This window comes from Gopherus evgoodei, chromosome 3, assembly GCF_007399415.2.
Source record: "Gopherus evgoodei ecotype Sinaloan lineage chromosome 3, rGopEvg1_v1.p, whole genome shotgun sequence".
NCBI lineage: Eukaryota > Metazoa > Chordata > Testudines > Testudinidae > Gopherus > Gopherus evgoodei.
In genome coordinates this window covers 162,392,729-162,417,677 of record NC_044324.1, presented here as the reverse complement: position 1 = coordinate 162,417,677, position 24,949 = coordinate 162,392,729, and the positions used below count along the sequence as shown (strand labels likewise).

At 42.8% G+C, this 24,949-nt stretch overlaps 1 protein-coding gene across 6 annotated transcripts in view; it reads left to right on the top strand.

The window, feature by feature from the left end:
- The window catches only part of BTBD9 (BTB domain containing 9), a 458,382-nt gene that overhangs the window by 21,306 nt on the left and 412,127 nt on the right, over positions 1–24,949 (top strand). For all 6 annotated transcript variants that reach the window (XM_030557270.1, XM_030557266.1, XM_030557267.1 and 3 more), the window contains 5 exons: positions 3,245–3,455; positions 7,637–8,000; positions 10,287–10,551; positions 20,159–20,378; positions 22,329–22,448. In XM_030557270.1, the coding sequence (XP_030413130.1) occupies positions 3,271–3,455; positions 7,637–8,000; positions 10,287–10,551; positions 20,159–20,378; positions 22,329–22,448 (1,154 nt within the window). In that variant the 5' untranslated portion in view covers positions 3,245–3,270. The remainder of the gene's footprint in view (positions 1–3,244; positions 3,456–7,636; positions 8,001–10,286; positions 10,552–20,158; positions 20,379–22,328; positions 22,449–24,949) is intronic.

Here is a 24,949-nt window from a genome sequence, read left to right as displayed (position 1 = left end):
GCCAGGCAAGGCAGATTAGTCTTATGTTTGTTTTCTCAATTTGTGAATGTTTCTTTTTGCTGGAAGGATTTTTACCTCTGTTTCCTGTAACTTTGAATCTAAGGCTGGTGGGTGTCCCTCTGGTCTATATGAATCTGAGTACCCTGTAAAGTATTTTCCATCCTGATTTTACAGAGATAATTTTTACTTTTTTCTTTGTTTAATTAAAAGCTTTCTTTTTAAGAATCTGATTTTCCTTGTTTTAAGATCCAAGGGGACTGGGTCTGAACTCACCAGGGATTGGTAGCGGGGGAAAGGGGACGGGGATGGTTAATTCATCCTTGTTTTAAGATCCAAGGAGTTTGGATCTGTGTGAAGCCTCTCAAGGCAACCCAGGGAGGGGAAAGTCTGGGGGGAAAGGAAAGGGGATGGTTAATTTCTCTTTGTTTTAAGATCCAAGGGGTTTGGATCTGTGTTCCCCAGGGAAGGTTTTGGGGGAACAGGAAGTGTGCCAGACACTAAATTCTGGCTGATGGCAGCGTTACCAGATCTAAGCTAGTAATTAAGCTTAGAAGTGTTCCTGCAGGTCCCCACTTTTGTACTCTAAAGTTCAAATAGGGAAAGAACCTTGACAATGATAAAATGCATCTGATTTTTCCTAAAGACTAATCTGTCTGCAAACTTTTAGCAGATATAGGTATGTTAATTGATACTATGGTAAAGTTTACTATATAGAAAATAGTTTTTGTGTGTGTTTGATTTATTATTCTTGAAAGTACCACAGCCTCTTGGATGTATGATAGAGGGGACTTATAGGATCAGACATTTAAGTAAAGGCTTGGAGTCCCAAATTCATTATTTGCATAAGTGGGTGTGACTTGTTTGGCATCAGTGGAGTTGTTTTAGCTTATACTAGCAGTGAGTTTGATCAAGAATGTCTACCTAATTTAAGTAATATGACTATTACGGGAGACCTGGGTTCTGTTTCCCCCACTACCCTGACCTGTTGTAGTGTGTCCTTGGACCAGTCACCTCTTCTCTCTTCTGCTTTTTCCTCTCTGACCCTTTCTGTCTTGTCTATATTTAAGCTTTTAGGGGCAGGGACTCTTTCTTTGTACAGTATCTACCACATTGAGGCCCTGTTCTCAGAGCTTCTAGATACTGAAATAGAAATATTATTATTAAAACTCAGTTGTATTTTTCATTGTGCACACTTACTAGTATGTGCATATAAAGCATGCAAAGCTAGGAGAATGCATTCAGTTTGCGACATTCATTTCTTCAATGAAATAGTATGAAGTGTATACAGTATGTGAATTGAATTACTTCTAATATTTCTGCCTTCATGGAGGATTGCACACATACTCAATTTAACATTTTAAATAAAGCTGGTTACTAGAGCACAAAAAGTGTCTGAAAATATTTTTGATGTGTAAAATCTGTATTATTAATGTCAAACAGTTGAACTGACTTTCTTTTAAAAGTGAACTGCAATGAAAGAATAAATACTTGAACCCCAGTAGTTTGCATTGCATGTCCCCAGAAGCTGGGCTGCACAGAAGTAAATGTTAACTTCTAAAATTCCCTTGTCCCCTCTGTGAAATCATTTCGGTATTTCCTGGTTCACAGAAGGTATCTCAGAATACATCAATCTGTGTTATCACAAATACTGTGTCTTGTATTCAGTTGCAATGAGAACTTTGGTATTTGTGGCACTCTTTCTTGGATACGTTCAGTGAACAAGGAAATTCCAAGAGGGTATCAAAGAGGGAAAATAACTTTTAAAAAAAAATAGTAAAAAATTTCTGAACTGAATGCCTCCTGAAGCCCGATGGTGGAGGACACTCAACACACAAATCTAACAAATTTTGCTCCCCTACATTTTTTGGGTAAGTTATAGGAGACTAACAATTGAAGTTTAGAATAGAATGGCCATCACCCCCTTAATTTATGGTATAATATTGAAATTTCCTATAATAATGTTAATGAAGTCAAGGACATATCACCTTTTAGGCAGAATTTCTCAAACGGGTCACTGCTTGTGTAGGGAGATCCCCTGGTGGGCAGGCCAGCGTGTTTACCTGCTCCGTCTGCAGGTCTGGCCGATTGCGGCTCCCACTGGCCGCTGATTGCTGCTCCGGGCAATTTGCAGCCAGCTCCAGGCAATTCTCAGCCAGTGGGAGCCGCGATCGGCCGGACCCGTGGACAGGGCAGGTAAACACACCAGCCCAACCCACCAGGGCTTTCCCTACACAAGCGGTGACCTCTGTTTGAGAAACCGTGCTTTATGGCTATCTGCATGTTCAGTTTAAGCTTGTGAATTTCCAGAGGTAAAGTATATGGCCAGAGAATCAAGTGGGGTAGGTTTCTGGTCTGTTAGGTGAGAAGAAATTATTCAGAGGTGTATATTCTGTTTAAATGTAGACAGCATGTTATTTCTCTCCCCAAGTGATATTTGAAGTTTAAGGAATGCTAATTCAAATTATACACCGCATGGGTACACATACTGAGTGAAATAAATAGCTAAACCATATGCCTTGTAAATGCCATTTCTTCCCTCAAGAGATCTTTTAGATTCAGCAGTTGAAGAGCAGGACTTTTTTCTCATAAAGTCTCTTCAGTCTGAAAATACACTTTGTGGAGATGTCTTCCCAGTGGAGTCCTCTAAGTCTTTCAAGGATTTACTGGAATCTCTGCCTGGTAGAACTTTGCTCTTGGAACAATCTTCATATGTTAGTTATTAAGAATCACTGATTATTTCAGTTCTAGAAAATTAATCTGGATCCAGTCAGAATATGTCATGAACGCCCATAATCTGGCTAATTACTTTAGCATAGATTTCAGTATTTAGACTAAGCCAGTTTAGTCAGATAATGATTTCTCTCTCCTTGGTCTGTCAACTGATTGTTAATATATACAGAGTTTTGTCATTTGTGAATCATTTAGAAGTGCAGAAGCTTTACAGCCCCTTCAGTTACTTTTGATTTGATTGATGGCATCTTGTTGATTTAGAACAGATGCATTGGCAGAATAAAAGTATGGTGGAGATATCTGAAATCAAACTGAAATATAATTTTTGAAGCAAGTTGGGTGGGTTCCCATTGTAACTGATTGATTTAGCAAAAACCTCACTAAATAATTGTTATCCCTTGTAATTGTCTAAATTCCATCTACATTAGCTTTTTTGTAATTGTAACTTGTTCTCTGAGGTAGTTTCAATATCCAGTTTTAAAAATGCTCATAGTTATTTTCTTTGTTCCTATAGGCTGCCAATACCATCACTTCATCAAGATGAGTAATAGTCACCCACTCCGTCCTTACACAGCTGTGGGGGAAATTGACCATGTTCACATTTTGTCAGAGAATGTTGGCGCTCTGATGAATGGAGAGGAGTATAGTGATGTTACCTTTATTGTAGAAAAGAAACGTTTTCCTGCACATAGAGTGATTCTGGCTGCTAGATGCCATTATTTCAGGTGATGTATTGATTCTTGTCCAGCTTACAGGAAACTCTGTGTATGAAATATTTTATTTATTTTTATTATACCCTGGGAAGTTCAGAGAAATACTCCCATAATCTGCTATTTACTGAACATGACCTTTCTTGTGGAATGCTTCCCGTGCATCAAAGCATTGTGGCCAACTGTAAAAAGCTGGAAAATACTATGACATCATACTGTTTTTTACTTTCATTAAATTGAGCTCTCAGTTTACAGATTAAAAAGAAATAAACTTCAGAACACAAATGGGATGATGTAAATATGATGTTGGTTTCCTCTGTAAAGTAAAAGTGTAAATATAGGTAACATGCTTGTATCATAGAATCATAGGACTGGAAGGGACCTCAAGAGGTCATCTAGTCCAGTCCCCTGCACTCATGGCAGGACTAAGTATTATCTAGACCATCCCTGACACGTATTTGTCTAACATGCTCTTAAAAATATCCAATGATAGTGGTTCCACAACCTCCCTAGGCAATTTATTCCAGTGTTTAACCACCCTGACAGGTAGGAAATTTTTCCTAATGTCCAACCTAAACGTCTCTTGCTGCAATTTAAGCCCATTGCTTCTTGTCCTCTCCTCAGAGGTTAAGAGGAACAATTCTTCTCCCTCCTCCTTATAACAACCTTTTGTACTTGAAAACTGTTATCATGTTCCCTCTCAATCTTCTCTTTTCCAGACTAAACAAACCCAGTTTTTTTCAATCTTCCCTCTTAGGTCATGTTTTCTAGACCCTTTAATCATTTTTGTTGCTCTTCTCTGGACTTTCTCCAATTTGTCCACATCTGCCCTGAAATGTGGCACCCAGAACTGTACACAGTACTCCAATTGAGGTCTAATTAGCATGGAATAGAGTGGAAGAATTAGTTCTGGTGTCATGCTGTAACAATTCTGGTTCTGGTGGGACCCATCTGAGAGAGTCAATTCAGGACAAATTGCTTAAAGCAGGAAAGTTACAGCCCAAGGCTGGGGTTTCTGTGCACACCAAGGCAAACCAAACCAGCCAAACAGCGAAGACTTGGGTTTTACCCACTGGCTAACTGTAAGTCACACAAGCGATTCCCTTAGACACTCTAGTGTCCCAGTATCACCACCAGTGCCACTCGTTATGGGGACAAATAGTTATGAAAACCAATACCCCAGTAAAAGAAAAGAGGTTCTCTCAATCCCAAAGAACCAAGCCCCAGACCCAGGTCAATATACAGATCAGATCTTACCCACAAATCATGCTGTTGCCAGTCCTTTAGAATCTTAAAATCTAAAGGTTTATTCATAAAGGGAAAAAGGTATAGATGAGAGCTAGAATTGGTTAAATGGAATCAATTACACACAGTAATGGCAAAATTCTTGGTTCAAGCTTGTAGCAATGATGGAATAAGCTGCAGGTTCAAATCAAGTCTCTGGAGTACATCCCATCTGGGATGGGTCATCAGTCCTTTGTGTAGAGCTTCCATTTGTAGCAAAGTCCCTCCAGAGGTAAGAAGGAGGATTGAAGACAAGATGGAGGAGCTGCAGCAACTTTTTATAGTCTCTTGCCATGTAGTCTCTGCTTTCTTTGTCCCAAAGACAAGCTGTCCATCACATGGCGTGGAAAACCTCAGTCACAAGCTGTGTCTGCCTCCTTTCAATGGGTCAGTTGTATAGCTGATGGTCCTTAATGGGTTATCAAACAGGCTAGGCAGAGCTGACACCAACTTGTCTGGTGTGTCACCCAGAAGCCTAGCATAAGTTTGAAATACAGACAGTATAGAGCCAATATTCATAACTTCAACTACAAAATGGTACACGTATACAGATAGCATGATTATAACCAGCCGATCATAACCTTCCCATGGAAACCTCACACAGCAATGTTTGTACAATATTTGCTGCAAATATATAACAGTGGTTGCAACAGTGATCTATACAGTTACAGATTTTGTCAATAACATCACACATGCTTACAACACTCCTGCTAATACATCCCATAATGATGTTTGCTTTTTTTTTTACAAAAGTGTTACACTGTTGGTTTGTATTTAGCTTGTGGTCCACTATGACCCCCAGACCTGTTTCCACAGTACTCCTTCCTAGGCAGTCGTTTCCCATTTTTTATACAACTTATTTATTACATATGTTTAGTTTTAGCCTTTCTTGTTGAAATTGTTCATTTAAAAGGCTCTTTCTGCTGCAAAATGACCTAGGAAAATATTACATGTTTAAAAATTGGGTTGAAACTCATGTCTCCTTTTAACACTGCAGATCTACTTCTCATTCTTAAACTGCACATAGTGAAATTTCAAGATAATTATTCTCTCATATGAATGCCAGAGAGGCTAGTGATTAAACTAAGATGTATGTGTACAGAATGCACAAATTACCTATCATCTAGAGCATGGGTCTCAAACTCAAATGACCACAAGGGCCCCATGACGACAAGTACATTGGCCTGAGGGCCGCATTACTGACACCTCCCTCTCCGCCGCCCTGGGCCCCACCCCCACACCACCCCTTCCATGAGGCCCCACCCCTACCCCACCTCTTCGCACCCCTTCCCTGCCCCCATTCCAACCTCTTCCCCGAAATCCTCACCCCAACTCTGCTTCCTCCCTACCCCCAAGGGGTGCAGGAGAAGTGTGGGGTGTTGCAGGGCCATGGGGAGGGAGTTGGCATGTGGAGTGCAGGAGGGATGAGGGGTGTGGCTGGACGTCCGAGCAGGGGGTTGAGGTGCAGGAGGGGTGCAGCAGGGGGCTCAGGACAGGGAGCTGGTGTGGGGTGCAGGAGGGGTGAGGGGTGTGACAGGGTCAGGGCAGTGGGTTGGGGTGCAGGAGAGGGGTGGGGTGCAGTAGGGGGTTCAGGGCAGGGGGTCAGGTGCAGGGTGCGTCAGGCGGCTCTGGGAAAGGGGTTGGGGTGCATGAGGGGGCTCAGGGCAGAGGTCAGGGTGCAGAGTACATCAGGGGGTTGAGGTGTGGCAGGGGGCTCAACAGTGGATTGGGGTGCAGGGTGCGGCAAGGGGCTCAGGGCAGGGGGTTCGACTGCAGGAGGGATTCGGGGAGCGGGCTCTGGCTTGGCACTCACTGGGGTCATGGAAGGCTGCCTCCCTACCCTGCCCCGCCCCCCCTCCCACCCCCGGTGCTGCTCTGGGGAGCGGCTGGAATGTGGAGGAGCAAGGGCTGTGGTGCTGTTGCTTCAGGCACTACCTACAGCATCTCCCATTGGCCGGGAACGGGGAACCACAGCCAATGGGAGCTGCTGGGGTGGTCCCTGAAGCAACAGCAACACATACCCTTGCACCTCTCTTCCCCCACGTTCTTTCTGCTTCCTGGAGCAATGCGGGGGCAGAGCAGGCAGGCAGGGAGCCTGCCCTGCCCCCAGTGCACGCCGGGCCAGAGCTGCTCTAGGTAAACGCTAGGGGAAGGCAAAGGGGCTGTGAGGAGCTCGCGAGCCGCAGAAAATAACTTCTGTGGCCCGCGGGCCACGTGTTTGAGACCCCTGATCTAGAGAAAACATGTGCAAACTTTTTGATTCTTCACACTTCTCATCACCTAGGACTCCAAGGCTGTTCTATGCTGTAGTTAATGGATAGAGCAAGGAAATGGGCATTTACACTCCTGGGTTCCATTGCCAGTTCTGCTATTCTTTCATAATATGAGTGTTAGCAAGTCATTTCACCTGTCTGTACTTCTGCTTCCCCAACTTTCAGTGGGGCTGTGCAGGTGTCATTAAGGATATAATTTGGTCTGAAAGTTCTGGTGGTGGTATGTAAGTAGTAAAGAACCTAACTTAACTGTCAGATCCCAGGGTAAATTTTCAGAGCTGAAATTAAAAAAAAACAAAAAAAAACCTCATATCCCATTCTTTTTACCTGTAAACTGACTAAACTTAAGGAGAATAATTGAGATAATAATGAAGAGACCCCACAGTGCTGCTCCTATGTAGACCTTATCAGGTCTAAATTTTAAGTTGTTCACATAGCTTCCACTTCAAATTTTCAAAACCATTCTTTTTCATTTTATGTGGCCTCTTCTGAGGAGTCATTGTAAACATATCTTCATTTATTCTTTCACCTGGCATTTGGTTGCACTCTAGGCCGCTTGATTTATTTACTGTTTAAATATATATAACAAGGCACCCATTATTAGGGTGCAAGTTTCTCACATTTTCTTTCTGTCTCTAGAGCATTATTATATGGTGGAATGAGAGAATCTCAGCCTGAAGCAGAAATCCCTCTTCAGGATACCACTGCAGAAGCATTTACAATGCTGCTGAAATATATCTACACAGGCCGTGCTACATTAAGAGATGAGAAGGAAGAGGTCCTCCTGGATTTCCTGAGCCTGGCTCACAAATATGGATTCCCAGAACTGGAGGATTCCACCTCTGAGTATCTTTGCACCATACTTAATATTCAGAATGTTTGTATGACGTTCGATGTTGCCAGTCTCTACTCACTCCATAAATTGACTTGTATGTGCTGTATGTTTATGGATAGAAATGCTCAAGAGGTGCTCTCCAGTGAAGGCTTTCTGTCACTTTCTAAGGTGCGTCTTTGTAAATTCTTTCAGACATGTTGGTTGTGGTCTATAAAAAAACACTATGATAAAATGCTAATAGTGGTCTGAAATGAAGAAAAGAGAAGTATAGGCCAAGTAATAGGAAACTTTAATAGTAGGGTCAGTTAGCAGTGAAATTGCCTGCTGGAGTTACTCAAGTCAAGATGAGATGAATAACTTAATATTTTGTAGTATTCTATAAACATTGTGGTAATAAAGAGACCCTAAAGATCATTCCTAAATGTAATATCCATTGAGCTAGTCAACTGTGACCAATTATAAAAGTTAAACATGACTCCTAACAGGACACTGTCAAGGATAGGAGCAAAATATTTACCTTCTTTTCTTATGTATGTTTTCTTACATATTTGTAAAGTCTGCACTGTCCTTTAAACAGTATAGTCTGGCATTTGAAGCCTGGCCAAAGTGTACGCAGTAAAGGTTTGAAGGCAGGAGCTGCAAAGATGGCATAAAGCTCAGTTTATGTTCATTCTCCTGATCCTAGGGCTCCTACATGCAGGATCGTTCTCCAGCATAAGTTGGAGCAACCTTTGGGCTGCTGCAATTTACACCAGCTGCTAACTGTACCAACGGACTGAAACCACATTTATGGATCATTGCAGTGTAGGGGTATTCTAGTTATGTCCCGTTCTCTGGTCACACCCCCTACGTTGTACTAGAGGTAGTATATGAATGTGCATAGGAATGTCTGTGGTAGCTCTGTGTCACTGGAGTTCCCCCATGCACTAGAGTGAGCCTTCTGGGCTGGATACATCAGTGGTACAGTGCCAAGTGGCTGCACTGCACCAGATGATTTAGTCCTAGATATCCCCCCCCTTTTTTTTTCTTACAGTAAATGCTCCCATATTGTTTCATCTGCCTCAAAACTCAGTATCAGTAACCCAGCACTCAAACCATGGTACATGTGAAAGAGCAGAATTTTTTTGTAAGAATGCAAGTTTCAGTTTCAAGCTTTCAATGAGTGGTTATAAAGGGATATTAAAACTTGTATGAAAAATATTTCAAGTCCCTATTACTATAAAAAATATACTGACTTTTTTGGCAGGTTTAATGAGAACATCTATTCTATGAATAGGGACCAGAGACCTTACAGAGCTAATTAACTCGATATCTTATTACAGAGGAGATTATAATTGCTCCCCCCTCCCTTTTGACACTGAAGTCCTCATTGTTAACTACTTGATGCCAGATAGAATGTATCAACTAAGAATGCACTGGAGGATAACATCAGTGTAGAATGGAACAAATCAGCAGACTCCTTGGCCAGAAAACATGCTACCTGCATTACAGTAGCTGGAGTTTGTGGGAAAACCAGTGTTGCAAGAGGGCTTCCTTGTTCGAAGGCTCATTCCTATTTATACTCTCTGCAAAGTGAAAATGCAAAAAGTTGTTCAATTCTGGTTGGTTTCATTTTGCAATCAGTGCATGTTTGTGCTTCTGTCCAGGAGATAGAGCTATGAATCTTTTCTGCAGCTTGGCCCCAAAAAAGAAAGGAGGAGGGAAAGGGCTTGGAGTGGGTAATACAAAACCTGCATCTCATTTTCACACCAGTGATCATATAGCTAAGTTCAAAGGTGTGCTACCAAAAATTTACTTTAGCAGCCCACTATGCTGCCAAATCTAAAAATCACCTTTATTTACTCCTTGACCCATCAGCACTAAGAGTTTAGAGTACATTGGGATACAATTAATTTGAGTGGCTTGACACACTTACACACTATATGCCTAGTTCTGGTGATGGTGGTACAGTCATAACCTATTATGTAAGTAGAAAATCTAGAATTCTTGTGTAAGTGATTAAAATGAGTAAAAGCAAGTAAGCTATAACTGAATACAATACTCAGAATAAAAACTGAAAGGCCAGGGAGGCTGCTCAGTGAGAGTATCATAGTGAGCCAGTAGTGGTTTCGCCTCTGACCAAGAAGGTTAGGATTCAAGTATGAGGACTTTGCCTTGTACTTTGATCTGACAGTGCAGGGCATTCACTCCTTTGGGGATGTTGCTCTGTTAGAGGTGCCATCTGCTGGATAGGCATTAAACCAAGGTCCTGACCAAAATTCCTTTTCTCAGTAAAATTCTTTTTAATGCTCTGGCTATATCTGAGCTAGTTAATGTCTATAATGTTTGTCTACAGAGTCACTGTCCCACTAGTATAATCGAGTTTTGAAAGAGCTTTTATAGCTTTACTAGTTAAAGATCTATTAATTTTTGCTATATTTTAGACATTAATTTTCTTGGATGTTCTCTATTTAGGCTGCTCTTCTAAATGTTGTGCTGAGGGATTCATTTGCAGCACCTGAAAAGGATATTTTCCAAGCGTTGATGAACTGGTGTAAACATAACCCCAAGGAGAATCATGCTGAAATCATGCAGGCAGTACGCTTACCCCTGATGAGTCTGACAGAACTACTAAATGTTGTAAGACCTTCTGGATTGCTGTCGCCTGATGCCATTTTGGATGCCATTAAAGTTCGTTCTGAAAGTCGGGACATGGACCTCAACTACCGGGGCATGCTAAGTGAGCATCAGTATTTTTTTAAACTTGTTGGGGATGGACTTTCAAAATACAACTGTTCTATGGCAGAGGCCCTGCCATATCCACAGCCATGAAAAAATGTGTCACGGAGTGTGAAATCTGGTCTCCCCCTGTGAAATCAGGTCTTTTGTCTGGCTTTTACCGTATGGTCTACAGCAGGGGTAGGCAACCTATGGCACGCGAGCTGATTTTAAGTGGCACTCACACTGCCCAGGTCCTGGCCACTGGTCCAGGGGGGCTCTGCATTTTAATTTAATTTTAAATAAAGTTTCTTAAACATTTTAAAAACCTTGTTTACTTTACATACAACAGTAATTTACTTATATATTATAGACTTATAGAAAGAGATCTTCTAAAAACATTAAAATGTATTACTAGCACACAAAACCTTAAATCAGAGTGAATAAATGAAGACTCGGCACACCACTTCTGAAAGGTTGCTGACTCCTGCTCTACAGATTTTATGGGGGAGACCAGTGTTTGTCAAATTGGGGATCCTAACCCAAAAGGGAGTTGCAGGGGGTCACAGGGTTATTTTAGGGGGGTTGCGGTATTGCCACCCTTGAATCTGTGCTGCCTTCAGAGCTGGGTGGCTGGAAAGCGGTGGCTGTTGGCCAGGCATCCAGCTCTGAAGGCAGTGCCCTGCCAACAGCAGCACAGACATAAGGGTGGCAATACCATACCATGCCATCCTCACGTCTGCACTGCTGCTGGCTGCAGCTCTGCCTTGAGGGCTGGCCTCCCAGCCAACAGCCATTGGTCTCCAGCTGCCCAGCGCTGAAGGCAGTGCCACTACCAGCAGTAGTGCAGAAGTAAGCATAGCAGTACTGAAAACACCCCTACAATAATGTTGCAATTTCTTCCCCCCCGCAACTCCTTTTTGGGTTAGGATCCCTACAATTATAACACCATGAAATTTCAGATTTGAATAGCTGAAATCATGAAATTTATGATTTTTAAAATCCTCTGACCTTGAAATTGACCAAACTGGACCATGAATTTGGTAGGGCCCTATATATATATATATATATATATATATATATATATATATATATATATATATATATATATATATGGATTTGTAATTATATATATATATATATATATATATATATATATATATATATATATATATATATATATATATATATATATATATATATATATATATATATATATATATATATATATATATGGATTTGTAATTTGTCAGTAGAAATGAGTGGTATATTACTAATTGGAAAATACCTATACAATTAAAATGCCTAAGCCAACACCTTGGGAACATTTTGAGAATATCTGAAATTGCTTTAAGTGAGTGTGAATTTTTTTCTGGCCCTGGAGGCAGAAAGAGTAATGAAAAATATAGCTGGAATAGTTTCCTAACTTCCATTTGTTCTTTTTCTGAAGAATTGCAATGGCAGGGATGACAAACATTAAATAGAAAACAGGAAAATATGTTAACTTCTCACAGTCTAGATGTTGCTTCAGCATGTAAATTACAGCAGAGTGCATTTTTATCAAAATGCTTAATTTTTCCTCAAGGAAAACCATTTGCAGAACCTTTATATCTAAAAAGTAATCAAACTTTAATGCAGGCATCTGTCAGATTTTTAATGCTAATTTTATAATAAAAATAATAGATCTGCTGTTTAGTTTCAAAATATTCTGTATCTAATTTTTTTCTCTTCCCCTTTACATTGTTTGCCCACATAATGTGTAAAATGAAAATCAGTCTCTGCACCCAGAGAGTTTATATTCTACGTATGAAGAGAGAGGAAAGCATTTCCCTTGTGTTTGCTGTAATAAGAACCTATCTCCACCATTGTACTAGATTGTTTGTTTGTATTATTTGTGAATTAGGTTTTAACCTTTTACAGTTGGCCAAGTGTTTTATAAAAACATTTGTGTGCTACAAAGTAACAGTTACATAGCACAGAATATTTACCCTGCAATTGAGAATAATGTTGAATATTCTGTATTGTGGTCTCTTAAATCATGCGGGAATGAGCTTTCCATTATAGGAAACTGCTTTTTTTAGCTTCAGGTTTTTCACTTTGGAAACTACAGGCTTTACTGATCCTCTGCATTCATGTTGGGATTTTTTTCAATTCTGTCATAAAGGGGCATTCTTTTTATAGCATTATGAAACGGAAGTTTACAAAGCCTGGATGTTGCCTGCTGATTTCCTTTTCTCTATAGTCACTTGGCCATTGATAGCAGGCACCGAAGCTCATGATTCTTCTTCGAGTGCTTGCTCATATCCATTCCAGTTAGGTGTGCATGTGCCGCGTGCACGTTCATTGGAAGATTTTTACCCTAGCAACACTCGGTGGGTCGGCTGGGCGCCCCCTGGAGTGGCACCGCCATGGCGCCGGATATATACCCCTGCTGACCCAACCACCCCCAGTTCCTTCTTACCACCCATGTCGGTCGTTGGAACAGTGGAGTGCAGTTTTACTGACCTCTACCTCCCTAGCTCCTCGTAGTTCTCTAGTTATTTTGTTGTGTATATAGTTCAAAGTTATATAGTTATAGTTAATTTTTATTGTTAATAATTAGTGTATAGTTAAGAGGGGTTCGGGGATTAGCCCCTTCCCCGCACCCGGTGCCGGGGCCTATACCTGGTTCACCAGGTTTCAAACCATGCTCGGCCTGTCATAAGCTGATGCCGACAGGAGATCCGCATGACTCCTGCCTTAAGTGCCTCGGGGAATCTCACCTGACAGATAAGTGTCGCATTTGCAAGGCTTTTAAGCTGAGAACAAAAAAGAAGCGAGACTTTCGGCTAAAGCAGCTCCTCATGAAGGCGGCTCTTACCCCTCCGCCTTCGGCACTGAGCGCTGGTCAATCGGCGGGCAGAAGCGCCTCCTCGGCACCGGACTGCGCCGGTACTGCCAAGGCCTCGCGGCACCGGCCGTCGCCGGCACCGAAGTCGACTCAGCACTGCTCCCTCTCCCCGAGGTCGAGAAGGCCTAAGACTCCTGCTGCTTCTGTGCCACCTGCACTGCAACCAGAGGGCTCATCTAAGTTGGTTTGCCCGGCACCGACACCTGCCGTGGCACCGACGACGTCGGCACCGTCGATTCCGGTCCCACAAGGGCCGTTGAGTCTGGTGCCTGTCAGCTCCCCGGCGCGAGCCGTGGTTGAGCTTACTATTCCATCCACGCCGGAGACATTCTCAACGGCGAGGGATCTGATTACCATGACAGTCGACCCTGCCTCAACCCCCGGCACCACTGGTGCAGGTAATACAGTTTATAGGCAAGCCTGCATTGATAAGACCATCCTCTGTCGGCACAGCAGAGCGGCACCGTTCACGATCATGTTCTGCTCCTTCCAAGGTCCAAGACATTCCAGGTCCCGTTGGCGCTCCCGCTCCCGATGCCGCTCGCAGTCCCAGTACCATTCTCCTCCTCGGTACCGGTCACACTTGTGGCACCGGTCGGTATCTCGTTCGCTGACCCGCTACTCTCGGCACTGTTCCAGCTCCCTGCACCTCTCCAGGCACCATGACCCCCGTAGCCGCTCCCAACCTCGAGCCTCGAGAGCTTGGTCGACCTCCCGGCACCGCTCTGGTTGCATGTCCCGATCTCGTTCCCGGTACCGGTATGCTTCCTGGTACCGGTCCCCGGTGCCGAGTAGAGCAAGGTCCGCTAGAGACAGAGACTCTGCCCAGGCTTCTTCAGCACCTCCATGGCCATCCAGACACGCATCAGTGTCGTCCCACGCGGACAGCTCTTGTGCTCAGGACCGTGATTCTGATGTGCCCACAAGAGTCTTCCAAGAGACCCAGGCCCAGGACCAAGGACCCCATCAGTGGTCTTTCTGGACACCTTGGGCGCACCACCAGACGCAAGGCGGACCTGTAGTTCCGTCCCACTCTGTCTCATCAGAGCACCAAGTGCCAGAGGCGACGGTTAGCCGTCCCCCTCTGACTGCTGCGGAGGAAGCCCCAGTTCACCCACCGGAGTCCCAGGTTCCACTGGAGCAGGAGGTCGCCCAAGAGCAACAGGCTACACAGGACCCACTCATCGCCGGCATCTCCTCTTCCTCTTCTCCAGATGAGGCAGTGGCAGGAACTTCCTCCTTGGGCCCTCCTCCAATTGACCTGAGAGCCCATCAGGACCTCCTTAGGAGGGTAGCACTCAATATGAACCTCTAGGTGGAGGAGGTCCCGGAGGTAGAGGACCCGGTAGTGGACATTCTATCGGCGGATGCCCCCACTAGAATGGCCCTACCGTTTATTCGGACCATCCAGGCGAATGCCGATGCCATATGGCAGTCCCCAGCCTCTATCCCTCCTGCGGCCAGGGGAGTCGAGCGTAAATATATGGTGCCCTCTAAAGGATACGATTATTTGTATATCCATCCTTCTCCCTGATCACTAGTCGTCCAGTCTGTTAATGAGAGGGAACGCCATGGCCAGCAGGCACCAGCCCCAAAATCGAAGGAGGCTAGACAAATGAACCTACTCGGCCGCAAGGTGTACTCGGCAGGGGCCCTACAGCTCCGGGTGACAAATCAACAAGCCTTGCTTAGCCGCTATAATTATAACACCTGGGTGGCAGTGGGTAAGTTTACAGAGTTTCTCCCTCAAGACGCCGGCCAAGAGTTCACTGCCCTCTCAGAGGAAGGGAAAAAGGTGGCCAGAACTTCCCTCCAGGCCAATTGGATGCAGCAGACTCAGAAGCCAGGACTCTGGCCTCGGGTGTTGCCATGAGGCGCATCTCATGGCTTCAGGTGTCAAACCACCCACTGGAGCTGCAGTATACCATTCAGGACTTGCCATTTGAGGTAAAGGCCTCTTCTCGGAAAAGACTGACCCCAGGCTGCAAAGCCTGACGGACAACAGGGTCATAATGCGCTCTCTCAGCATGCCTACGCCGGTGACCCAACGCAGGCCTTTCCATCCCCAGCCTCACCTCCCATACTCTGTGCCTAGACAAAGACAGGACTTTGGCAGGCGGCACGGCCAAGGTGGTCGCAGACGACCGTCAGGACCCGAAGGGGGCCAAAATCAAGGTCCGTTGAAACCACCACCGGGACCAAAGACGAACTTTTGAAGGTGCACCCGAGGGCGGCGTACCAGTTACAGGCCAGGATCCCTCTCCTCTCTCTTCTCCAGCCGTCTCACCTACTTCCTCCCGGTGTGGTCCCAGTTAACTTCAGATCGCTGGGTCCTACGCACGGTGGAGTATGGGTACCACCTCCAATTTATTTCAACCCCACCCTCTCACCCTGTCCCTCTTCAGGGACCCCTCTCACGAGCAATTCCTCTTACAAGAAGTGCAGACGCTCCTCGCCATAGGAGCTATAGAGGAGGTACTGATGGCCAAAAGGGGCACGGGGTTTTACTCCTGTTATTTCCTAATCCCCAGGTAGAAAGGAGGTCTCAGACTTATCCTAGACCTGCGAGGGCTCAACCAGTTTATGATAAAGTTGAAGTTCCGCATGGTATCCCTGGGGACCATTATCCCGTCCTTGGATCCTGGAGACTGGTATGCCGCCCTCGATATGAAGGACGCATACTTTCACATAGCCATCTTTCCTCCGCACAGGAGATACCTCTGCTTTGTAGCCATCCGTGAGCACTTCCAGTTTACAGTCCTGCCGTTTGGCCTTTCTGCAGCCCCAAGGGTATTTACAAAGTGTATAGCCATAGTCGCCGCCTACCTCCGCCGACGTCAGGTACACTTTTTTCCGTATCTGGATGATTGGCTCATCCGAGGGGCCTCCGAGACACAAGTGGGCATCGTCAGCATGTGGGCATTGTCAAGGACCTATTCACACGCCTAGGCCTGATGATCAATATAGAAAAATCCACTCTGGTTCCCACGCAAAGGCTAGACTTCATAGGAGCTATCCTGGACTCCAATCTAGCCAGAGCCTGCTTACCACAGCCGCAGTTTCAGGTGATGGCATCAATTATCCGAGGTCTACAGAATTTCCCGACGACCTCGGCTCGCAGTCGTCTCGGTCTTCTGGGTCACATGGCTGCCTGCACGTTTGTAACCAAATACGCCAGGCTCCACCTCCGTCCTCTCCAAGTTTTTGGCTCAACTTGGTATACCGCCCGGGCAGGGACGCAATAGACATGATAGTCACCATTCCCCCGAGCACCCTAGGCTCCCTAGAATGGTGGCTAACTCCCTCCCTGGTGTGTGCAGGGATGCCATTCCATCTGCCCCAACCCTCAATGTCCCTGATGATGGACGCGTTATCTCTCGGCTGGGGTGCTCACCTCAGTCACCTTTGTACTCAAGGCCTTTGGTCATCTCAGGAGCTGGCATTACACATAAATGTCCGAGAACTGAGAGCAGTCCGCCTGGCGTGCCAGGCGTTCCGGCAACAGTTGTGAGGCTGTTGTGTCTCAGTGTTTACAGACAACACAACGGCCATGTACTACATAAACAAACAGGGAGGGACACGGTCCTCCCCCCTTTGTCAGGAGGCCATCCAACTCTGGGATTTTGCATAGCCCACTCGATAGATCTGATAGCGTCCTTTCTCCCTGGTGGATCGACTCAGCAGGTCTTTCCTGTCTCACGAGTCGTCGATCCGCCCGGATGTTAGTCATTCTGTTTTCCAGAAGTGGGGATTTCTCCACATAGACCTGTTCTCTTCCTGCTTGAACAGGAAATGCCAGATGTTCTGCTCCTTCCAAGGTCTCTCCCCGGGATCAGTCTCGGACGCTTTCCTGATGCCGTGGAAGAGCCAGCTCCTTTATGCCTTCCCACCATTCCCGCTGGTTCACAAGGTCCTGCTGAAACTCCGCAGGGACAGAGCACACATCATCATGATCGCTCCAGCGTGGCCCAGGCAGCACTGGTACACCACGTTGCTCGACCTGTCGATAGCCAACCCAGTTGCCCTGCCACTCCACCCAGACCTCATAACTCAGGACCAAGACAGTCTTCACCACTCAGACCTGCAGGCTCTTCACCTCACAGCGTGGCTGCTGCATGGCTAAACCAGTCAGAATTATGTTGCTCTGCGTCAGTACAACAAGTTTTCCTGGGTAGCAGGAAGCCTTCCACCCGGTCAACGTATCTGGCCAAGTGGAAGCATTTCTCCTGCTGGTGCGAAACGCTTAATCTCACTCCCACTGAGGTCTCGATCCCCTCTATTTTGGACTACCTCTGGTCTCTCAAACAGCAGGGCCTAGAAGTATCATCACTGAGGGTACACTTTGCAGCCATCTCTACCTTCCACCCAGGCGAAGGAGGTCGTTCTATGTTCTCACACCCTATGGTTTCGAGGTTGCTCAAGGGCTTGGAGTGCTTATACCCTCAAGTGCGCCGCCCAGCCCCGACCTGGGACCTCAACCTGGTTTTAACCAGACTTATGTCTCCCCCATTCGAGCCGTCAGCAACCTGCTTGCTACTATACCTGTCTTGGAAGACAGCTTTCCTCGTAGCCATTACATCGGCCAGACGAGTCTCCGAGCTTAGGGCTCTTAAGGTGGATCCGCCATACACTGTGTTCCACAAGGACAAGATACAGTTGCGACCACACCCGGTATTCCTCCCTAAGGTGGTTTCTGCCTTTCATGTTAACCAGGACATCTTTCTCCCGGTCTTCTCGAAGCCACAGTCAATGTGACGGGAGCAACAATTGCACTCCCTGGATGTCTGTAGAGCGCTCGCATTTTATATTGAGCGGACAAAACTGTTTCGTAAAACGCCCCAACTCTTTGTCGCGGTAGCAGACCGAATGAAAGACCTACCTGTTTCCTCTCAGAGGATCTCATCTTGGGTGTCAACGTGCATCCGCACTTGTTATGATTTGGCTCATATTTCCCCAAGCCACATCACTGCGCATTCTATCAGAGCTCAGGCCTCATCTGCCACCTTCCTGGCTTGTGTACCTATCCAGGAGATATGTCGCGCAGCTACCTGGTCCTCGGTCCACACCTTTGCTTTGCATTATGCTCTGGTTCAACAGTCTAGAGTTGATGCAGCCTGTGGCTCAGCAGTTTTGCATTCTGCTACATCTCACTGCGACCCCACCGCCTAGGTAAGGCTTGGGAATCACCTAACTGGAATGGATATGAGCAATCACTCGAAGAAGAAAAGACAATTATTCACCTTTTGTAACTGTTGTTCTTTGAGATGTTTTGCTCATATCCATTCCAAACCCACCCTCCTTCCCCACTGTCGGACTAGCCGGCAAGAAGGAACTAAGGGGCGATTGGGTCGGCAGGGGTATATGTCCAGTGCCATGGCGGCGCCACTCCAGGGGGCGCCCAGCCAACCCACCGAGTGTTGCTATGGTAAAAATCTTCCGACGAACGTGCACGCGGCGCGCGCACACCTAACTGGAATGGATATGAGCAACACATGTCGAAGAACAACAGTTACAAAGGTGAGTAACTGTCTTTTTCTCACCGTCATAAATGTAGCTATTTTAAGAATTGAATTCCTATGGCTTTTCCTTAAGTACTAAGTTCAGATTAAACTGTAAACTATCATCAGAAAACTATTCACTTCAAATTATTAAATAATGCATCATGAAATGTCTAGAGTTAGCCCACTTAATTATTACTACTTTCAGAGAATAGGCAGATTTCCAGAAACTTCACAAATAGTTCAGGATAGAAAGACAACGATTGTAACAGATCCATGTACATTCTCTCAAAGTAAAGGCTGCCTTGTTCTGCACAAGCCTTCCTCCTGTCAATAAATACCTGTGTTTCAGCCTTATGGCCTGAGACACCATGTACTCAATAGCAAGCTGGACCTAAATTTTGCAGCAAGCTCCATGGATTCTGCAGCAGCTGCACTTAAATCTTAACAGGTTTGAAAAATTAAATATGAACTTAAGTAATACTGGAAACAGTAGCCTGTTATATTAAGTTCAATTTATTTTTATGCTGTCCACTGCATTGTACAAATTAGTGTGGGGTGGGTGCAGCTGGAAGTTGTGACAGGTGGATAAAAGACAGGTAGAACTTCTGGCATTTGTGGAAGCAACAGAGGCTGTTTATAATTATGGGGGCAGCATCTGAGCTGGGTGTTTCTGCTAACAGGTTCATCAATGAAATAGTTAAAATGTTGACATTTTAAACTACATTATCTAGGTTTTAGACCTAACACCACATTGAGATGAATGGGAAAATGTACACTCAAAAGCTATTGTCAGCCAGTCTGTAGAGTCAGGAAGACAACACAGTATTTTGCATTCAGGTCATGTTTTCAGTATTTTCTTTACAATTATGAAGGATAGAAACATTTTTTTTTTAAAGCAACAATACTTTATCTCAATGTTTTTCAACCATTTATCTCAGTATTTTACAAATGAAGTTAAGGATCATTATCTCCAACTATTTTGATAAGACTATATTTTGTTGCACAGTTCTGTGGCAAGGGTTGGATTTTGCTGCTTTGACAGACAAGGGGCCCAACTTGTAGGCCCTGCTTTAAAGACCGTTGAGCCAATAAATTCCGATTAACTTCATTGGCCTTTGAATTAGGCTCACACAACCCTGAAGCAACCTCAAGCATTGTGTAGCCACCAGATCATCTCTGCTAATTTGTTTGTGCTGTAAAATCATAACTGGTAAGCAACTCTCTCTTTCTCCTTTTAGTACCAGGTGAGAACGTTGCAACTATGAAATATGGAGCCCAGGTTGTAAAAGGGGAGCTGAAGTCTGCTTTGCTAGATGGGGACACACAGAATTACGACTTGGATCATGGTTTTTCCCGACACCCGATTGATGATGACTGCCGTTCTGGCATTGAAATTAAACTAGGTCAGCCATCTATAATCAACCACATACAAATACTACTCTGGGACAGAGATAGCCGGTATGTGACAAGTCACCCTGATTTAAGAGAAATTAAAACTGATTATACTCTACCTGCCTCAAAGATAAAATATTGAATTATTAACTTTTATTAAATGCCTATAAATTGCACAGTTTCAATAACATCATGGGTGGGATAGCATTGACCGCTTGAATTTAAATTCTTAACATTTTGAATAGGCTTAGGAGGTTTTTTGCTTCATACTTGTTACTTATGTAACAAGTCACTTTCACTTTGCAGTGTTAAAATGACTAATATTTTAGTCATCTGCATGCTTTAGTTAACTATATAAAACTCCTTTTACTGATAACTGCTTAAATTATTAAAATAATTTTAAACAAGCTGTTGCTTTCTCTCCATTTATGCTGTCTATGTTTTCCATTTGCACTTAGATAATGACACTGGGCTGGTCAGTTTCACTTTCTGATTCTCCTGCAGTGACATGATATTCTTGTGTTTCGGTTCACAGCACTGCAAGAGAATTTTAAAATGAACTCTTTTGGTTAAAATAATATCATTTTAATGAAAAACCTTTCTGTTTGTGTTAGGTTTGTGACAGTAACCTATGTGTAGTAAAATTGCCCAGATTGGTGATTACCAAGTTATGAATATAGTTCTTAGAGACCTATATAAGGAAACTTGTCAAATTTGAATTATCACTGTCCATGTAACTAATATAACTACCCTACCTCATATTTTATTCTTACTACTTCATGTTCTTTAAGAATCAAATTGCACACAAGTTTAACAGTTTGGTGATAGCATAACTTTGGAAATTCCAAGCCTTATTTTCTATTAGCAAAAATATATCAGGAAGAGTTTTTTTATTTTATTAATAGTTCTCTAAATCATACAGCTGTTTGCAAATATCTTTATTCTGTTAAGCAAGAGGAAAGTTTTCATGCCTTTTGCTTTTCACAAAGTATTACATTTAGTATACAACGATGAGCTTTTCTACATTGAAATGCTTCTGTCAACCTAGTGTTATCTGCACAGGGACTTAGGTCAACTTAACTACATTGCTCAGATGTGTGGATTTTTCATACCCTGAGCGATGTAGTTGGTTTGATGATATTTTCTAGTGTAGACCATCCTTGTGTTAAACTAATCCCAGGTCTTTTAACAATATACAGTCAGTAAATTGTCACCCTGCCACTGGATTTTTGTAACCAACTCTCATTATTTTAGAATAGAAAATATTAACATTACTGATTCTTTCAAATGAACTCACTTATAATCTCAAGTGCAGTTATTGTTCTTTCAGAATAACATATACGGATTTTAAGAAGTGACCTGTTAATTTAAAAACTTAACTTTTATTGTTGAACAAAAGTTCCATCAACTCAGGACTACTGGAATTTGTGGTTTTTTCTTTCTCCCTTGGAAACACTGAAAAGCAACAGATTTAAAGCTTCTGAAGAAATACTTTTTAGTCAATGCGTAAATAACCTATTGAACTTATTGTGACACTATATGAAACAACTAAGAAAAAAACTTTGTAAAATTCAAAAAAGAATTAGATAATTACATGGATAGAGAGGCAACAGTACTTAACTAGCTCAAGACTGATAAAGAAAATCAATGAAAAAGATGTTATCACACAAAATAAACTTGCATTTCCCAGTTAAGGGTTTCAGGCTGACATTTATCATTTGCTAAATTTTCTCTGATATCTTGTTAATATTTCAGCAGAAATAATTGCAGTGCTGGTTTTAAATTTAGCTAATTTTATTACTGGGAATTATTATTTTGGTCATTTTATGTAGTTCTGAAAATATCTTTTAACATATGATTACATTAAATTTATTTTTAAAGTGATTTGTAATGCAGCCTGGATATGGGCCCCTTTTGTGAAAATACATTTTTACATAGACACCAACTTCCAGAAAGCAGGTTATTTCACAAATATTGAATGCTTCTATTCTAATTATTATTTTTGGCAATCCATAGGTCTTATTCCTACTACATTGAGGTGTCCATGGACGAGCTAGACTGGATCCGCGTGATCGATCACTCTAAATATCTTTGTCGGTCCTGGCAGAAGCTGTATTTTCCTGCCCGTGTTTGCAGGTTAGTTTATATGCATAATAGTATATGCGTATTTTTCCAATTCTTAGGCACCTAAATATGTGGCTTGATTTTTGCAGGTGTTGAGCGCCCACATCAGATAGTAATTTCAGTGAAAGTTGTCACTTATCTACAAAAATCAGACTAGCTCTATAGATGCATAAATATGAATTTAGTTACTGAAATATAGAGAACCAGGTTTGAAAACTTTGGTGCTCTTCTCTCTCTCTAAATATATTTACAGCACAGTTGAACAATAGTTTGCATATTCTTTTCTCTCTTCTTCTAGTTATAGTCCAGTGAGGTAAGACTGTTAGTATTTTTTCATTCAATAAAAGTAGCACTCAGCAGCTGTAATTTAGGCCTCTCTATAGTGACCAGTTTCTATGGGGTATCTTTTTGTAAATGGGCCCATCAAAATGAGCTTCTTCTCCAGGCAGCCTCCATTATCAAGAAAACTTCAAGGAGAAACCTCAGTCAAGAGCTAATGAGGAAGTATCTCCTTCCAACAAATCCTAGTAATCTCTATATGAAGCTATCATACCCTCTCCATGCTCCTGTGCAGTTGAATTTAAAGTTTTTCAGGACTTGATCAAGAGTGTAGCCAAGACCTTACAGTTTCCCTTGGAGGAAATACAGGAGCTCCAATGCTCCCAAGTGGATATCCTCCCAACCACATCTTAGGGCAAACTAGCACTGCCTGTCAATGATACTCTCTTGTAATCAGCCCACAACATTTGGCAGATTCTTGTCACCATTGCACCCATGTATATGAAGACTAATTAAAAGAGAGAAAAATTCCAGCCAAGGGCTCGAAATACCCTTTTTTCTCACCCTACTCCTGACTCCTTGGTGGTTGACATAGTCAACATAACATTCATTTGAAGAAGAGAATGGTTTCTTCCCTGCTGATCAGAGTCCTACTTCTATGGGAGTCTTATCAATGAAGGAACAGAATGCTTGGCTTGTATTCACCTTGACTTTTTGTACTCCAGAGCTGACAGCATAGAGGGCATTCAGGGTGTAGGCGTGGCCCCAATGAACACTGATTTTTCAAAAGAATCTGATTTGCATGCACAGGGTGCGTGAATTCCAAGAGTGGGATTTCTATGGACAACACATCACAAACTACAGTTCCTGTAAGGTACATAACTGTTCTCTTTGTTTTGTTTTATATATATAGATATATATAAAGGAAGAAGAAAAGGATAACTTAAGCTAAATATTGGGGTAAAGTTCATGACATTTTCTTGGAAGTCCTGTTGTTTGAGACCTTTTTAAAACAGTTTGGACACTGTACTAGTAAATGTACTGTATGAAGGGAGCAATCCTGCACTGGCAGGCAGAGGAAGCAGATTATTCCTTTTCCATGTAATTTTGGTGCTTCTATGATGATGTGACAGATAAGGCCTTGCTCATCTTTTTTTCTCATTTTAAATTGTTTTAAAACCAATTCTCCATACAACCAGAGCAATGCAGTAAACATACATGCACAAGAAATCTTCAGCCATAAATAAGTTCTTTGGTATCTGAATGAGGTGTGGCCAACAGTGTCCTTCACTTCAGACTTAAAATATGGACAGAGAGAACCTCTTTTGATCATATAAGGTTACTGTCTAAGTCTGAGTATATTCACCCTTCATAGCACATGATACTGATTTTTGTTAATAAGAATTATGCATGTCTGTCAAAAAGCAGATGTACTGCTTTAAGTGGACTGTGTGGTTTATCCATCAAAGAAGCTTCCTATGTCAACAGGTGGATGAGAATAATTGATTTTGTATAAAGATATGAAAGAACTTTTTCAAAGCAAAATTGTGCTGTAATAGAGAAGAACTTTGCTAATTAGCACACACTGTCCAACTGTTGTATACAAAACAACAATCTCTCCACACTGCTCAATAATGATTTAATAGCCAGCACACTTTTAGTGAGGCCTTATATAAAGATTTTGTTAATTTAAAAAATACTACATTTCCTATTGTCATATGATCTATTAATATTTAAAGCTAAACTTCAGTTGTCTGATGAATTAAGTACATTTTGTGATGAGATATCTTAGTTTTTTTGTTTGTTCACTTGCTATTTAGCAAGATTCAGTAATGTATTGGGTCTCCTAGTCATTGGTGAGATTATGATGTTTAAAATATATTGTGATCTCTGCATCTAATTGCAAACAATAAATAATTTTTAAAGCTTAACACTATTTATAGTATATGTTCATAATTAAACATCAGTGATAACTTTCTAAAGAAAATACAGAGAACAAAAACCAAAAAATCCAATCACAATTTGGAAGCTTGTCAGACACAGTCCTCTAAACATATTAGGTCAAAGGACAATCTGAGAAACAGCTAGATAGTTTACCAGCATAGGAACTGGGTAATTATCATAAACATGGTTGATATATAAAAGTCCAGCTTATAAAGCAGATAAAGCACTACTGTAAAAGTGCTTTATTTTTTTCTAATTTAGAACTATGTAGAATCGGATGAAATAAAAAC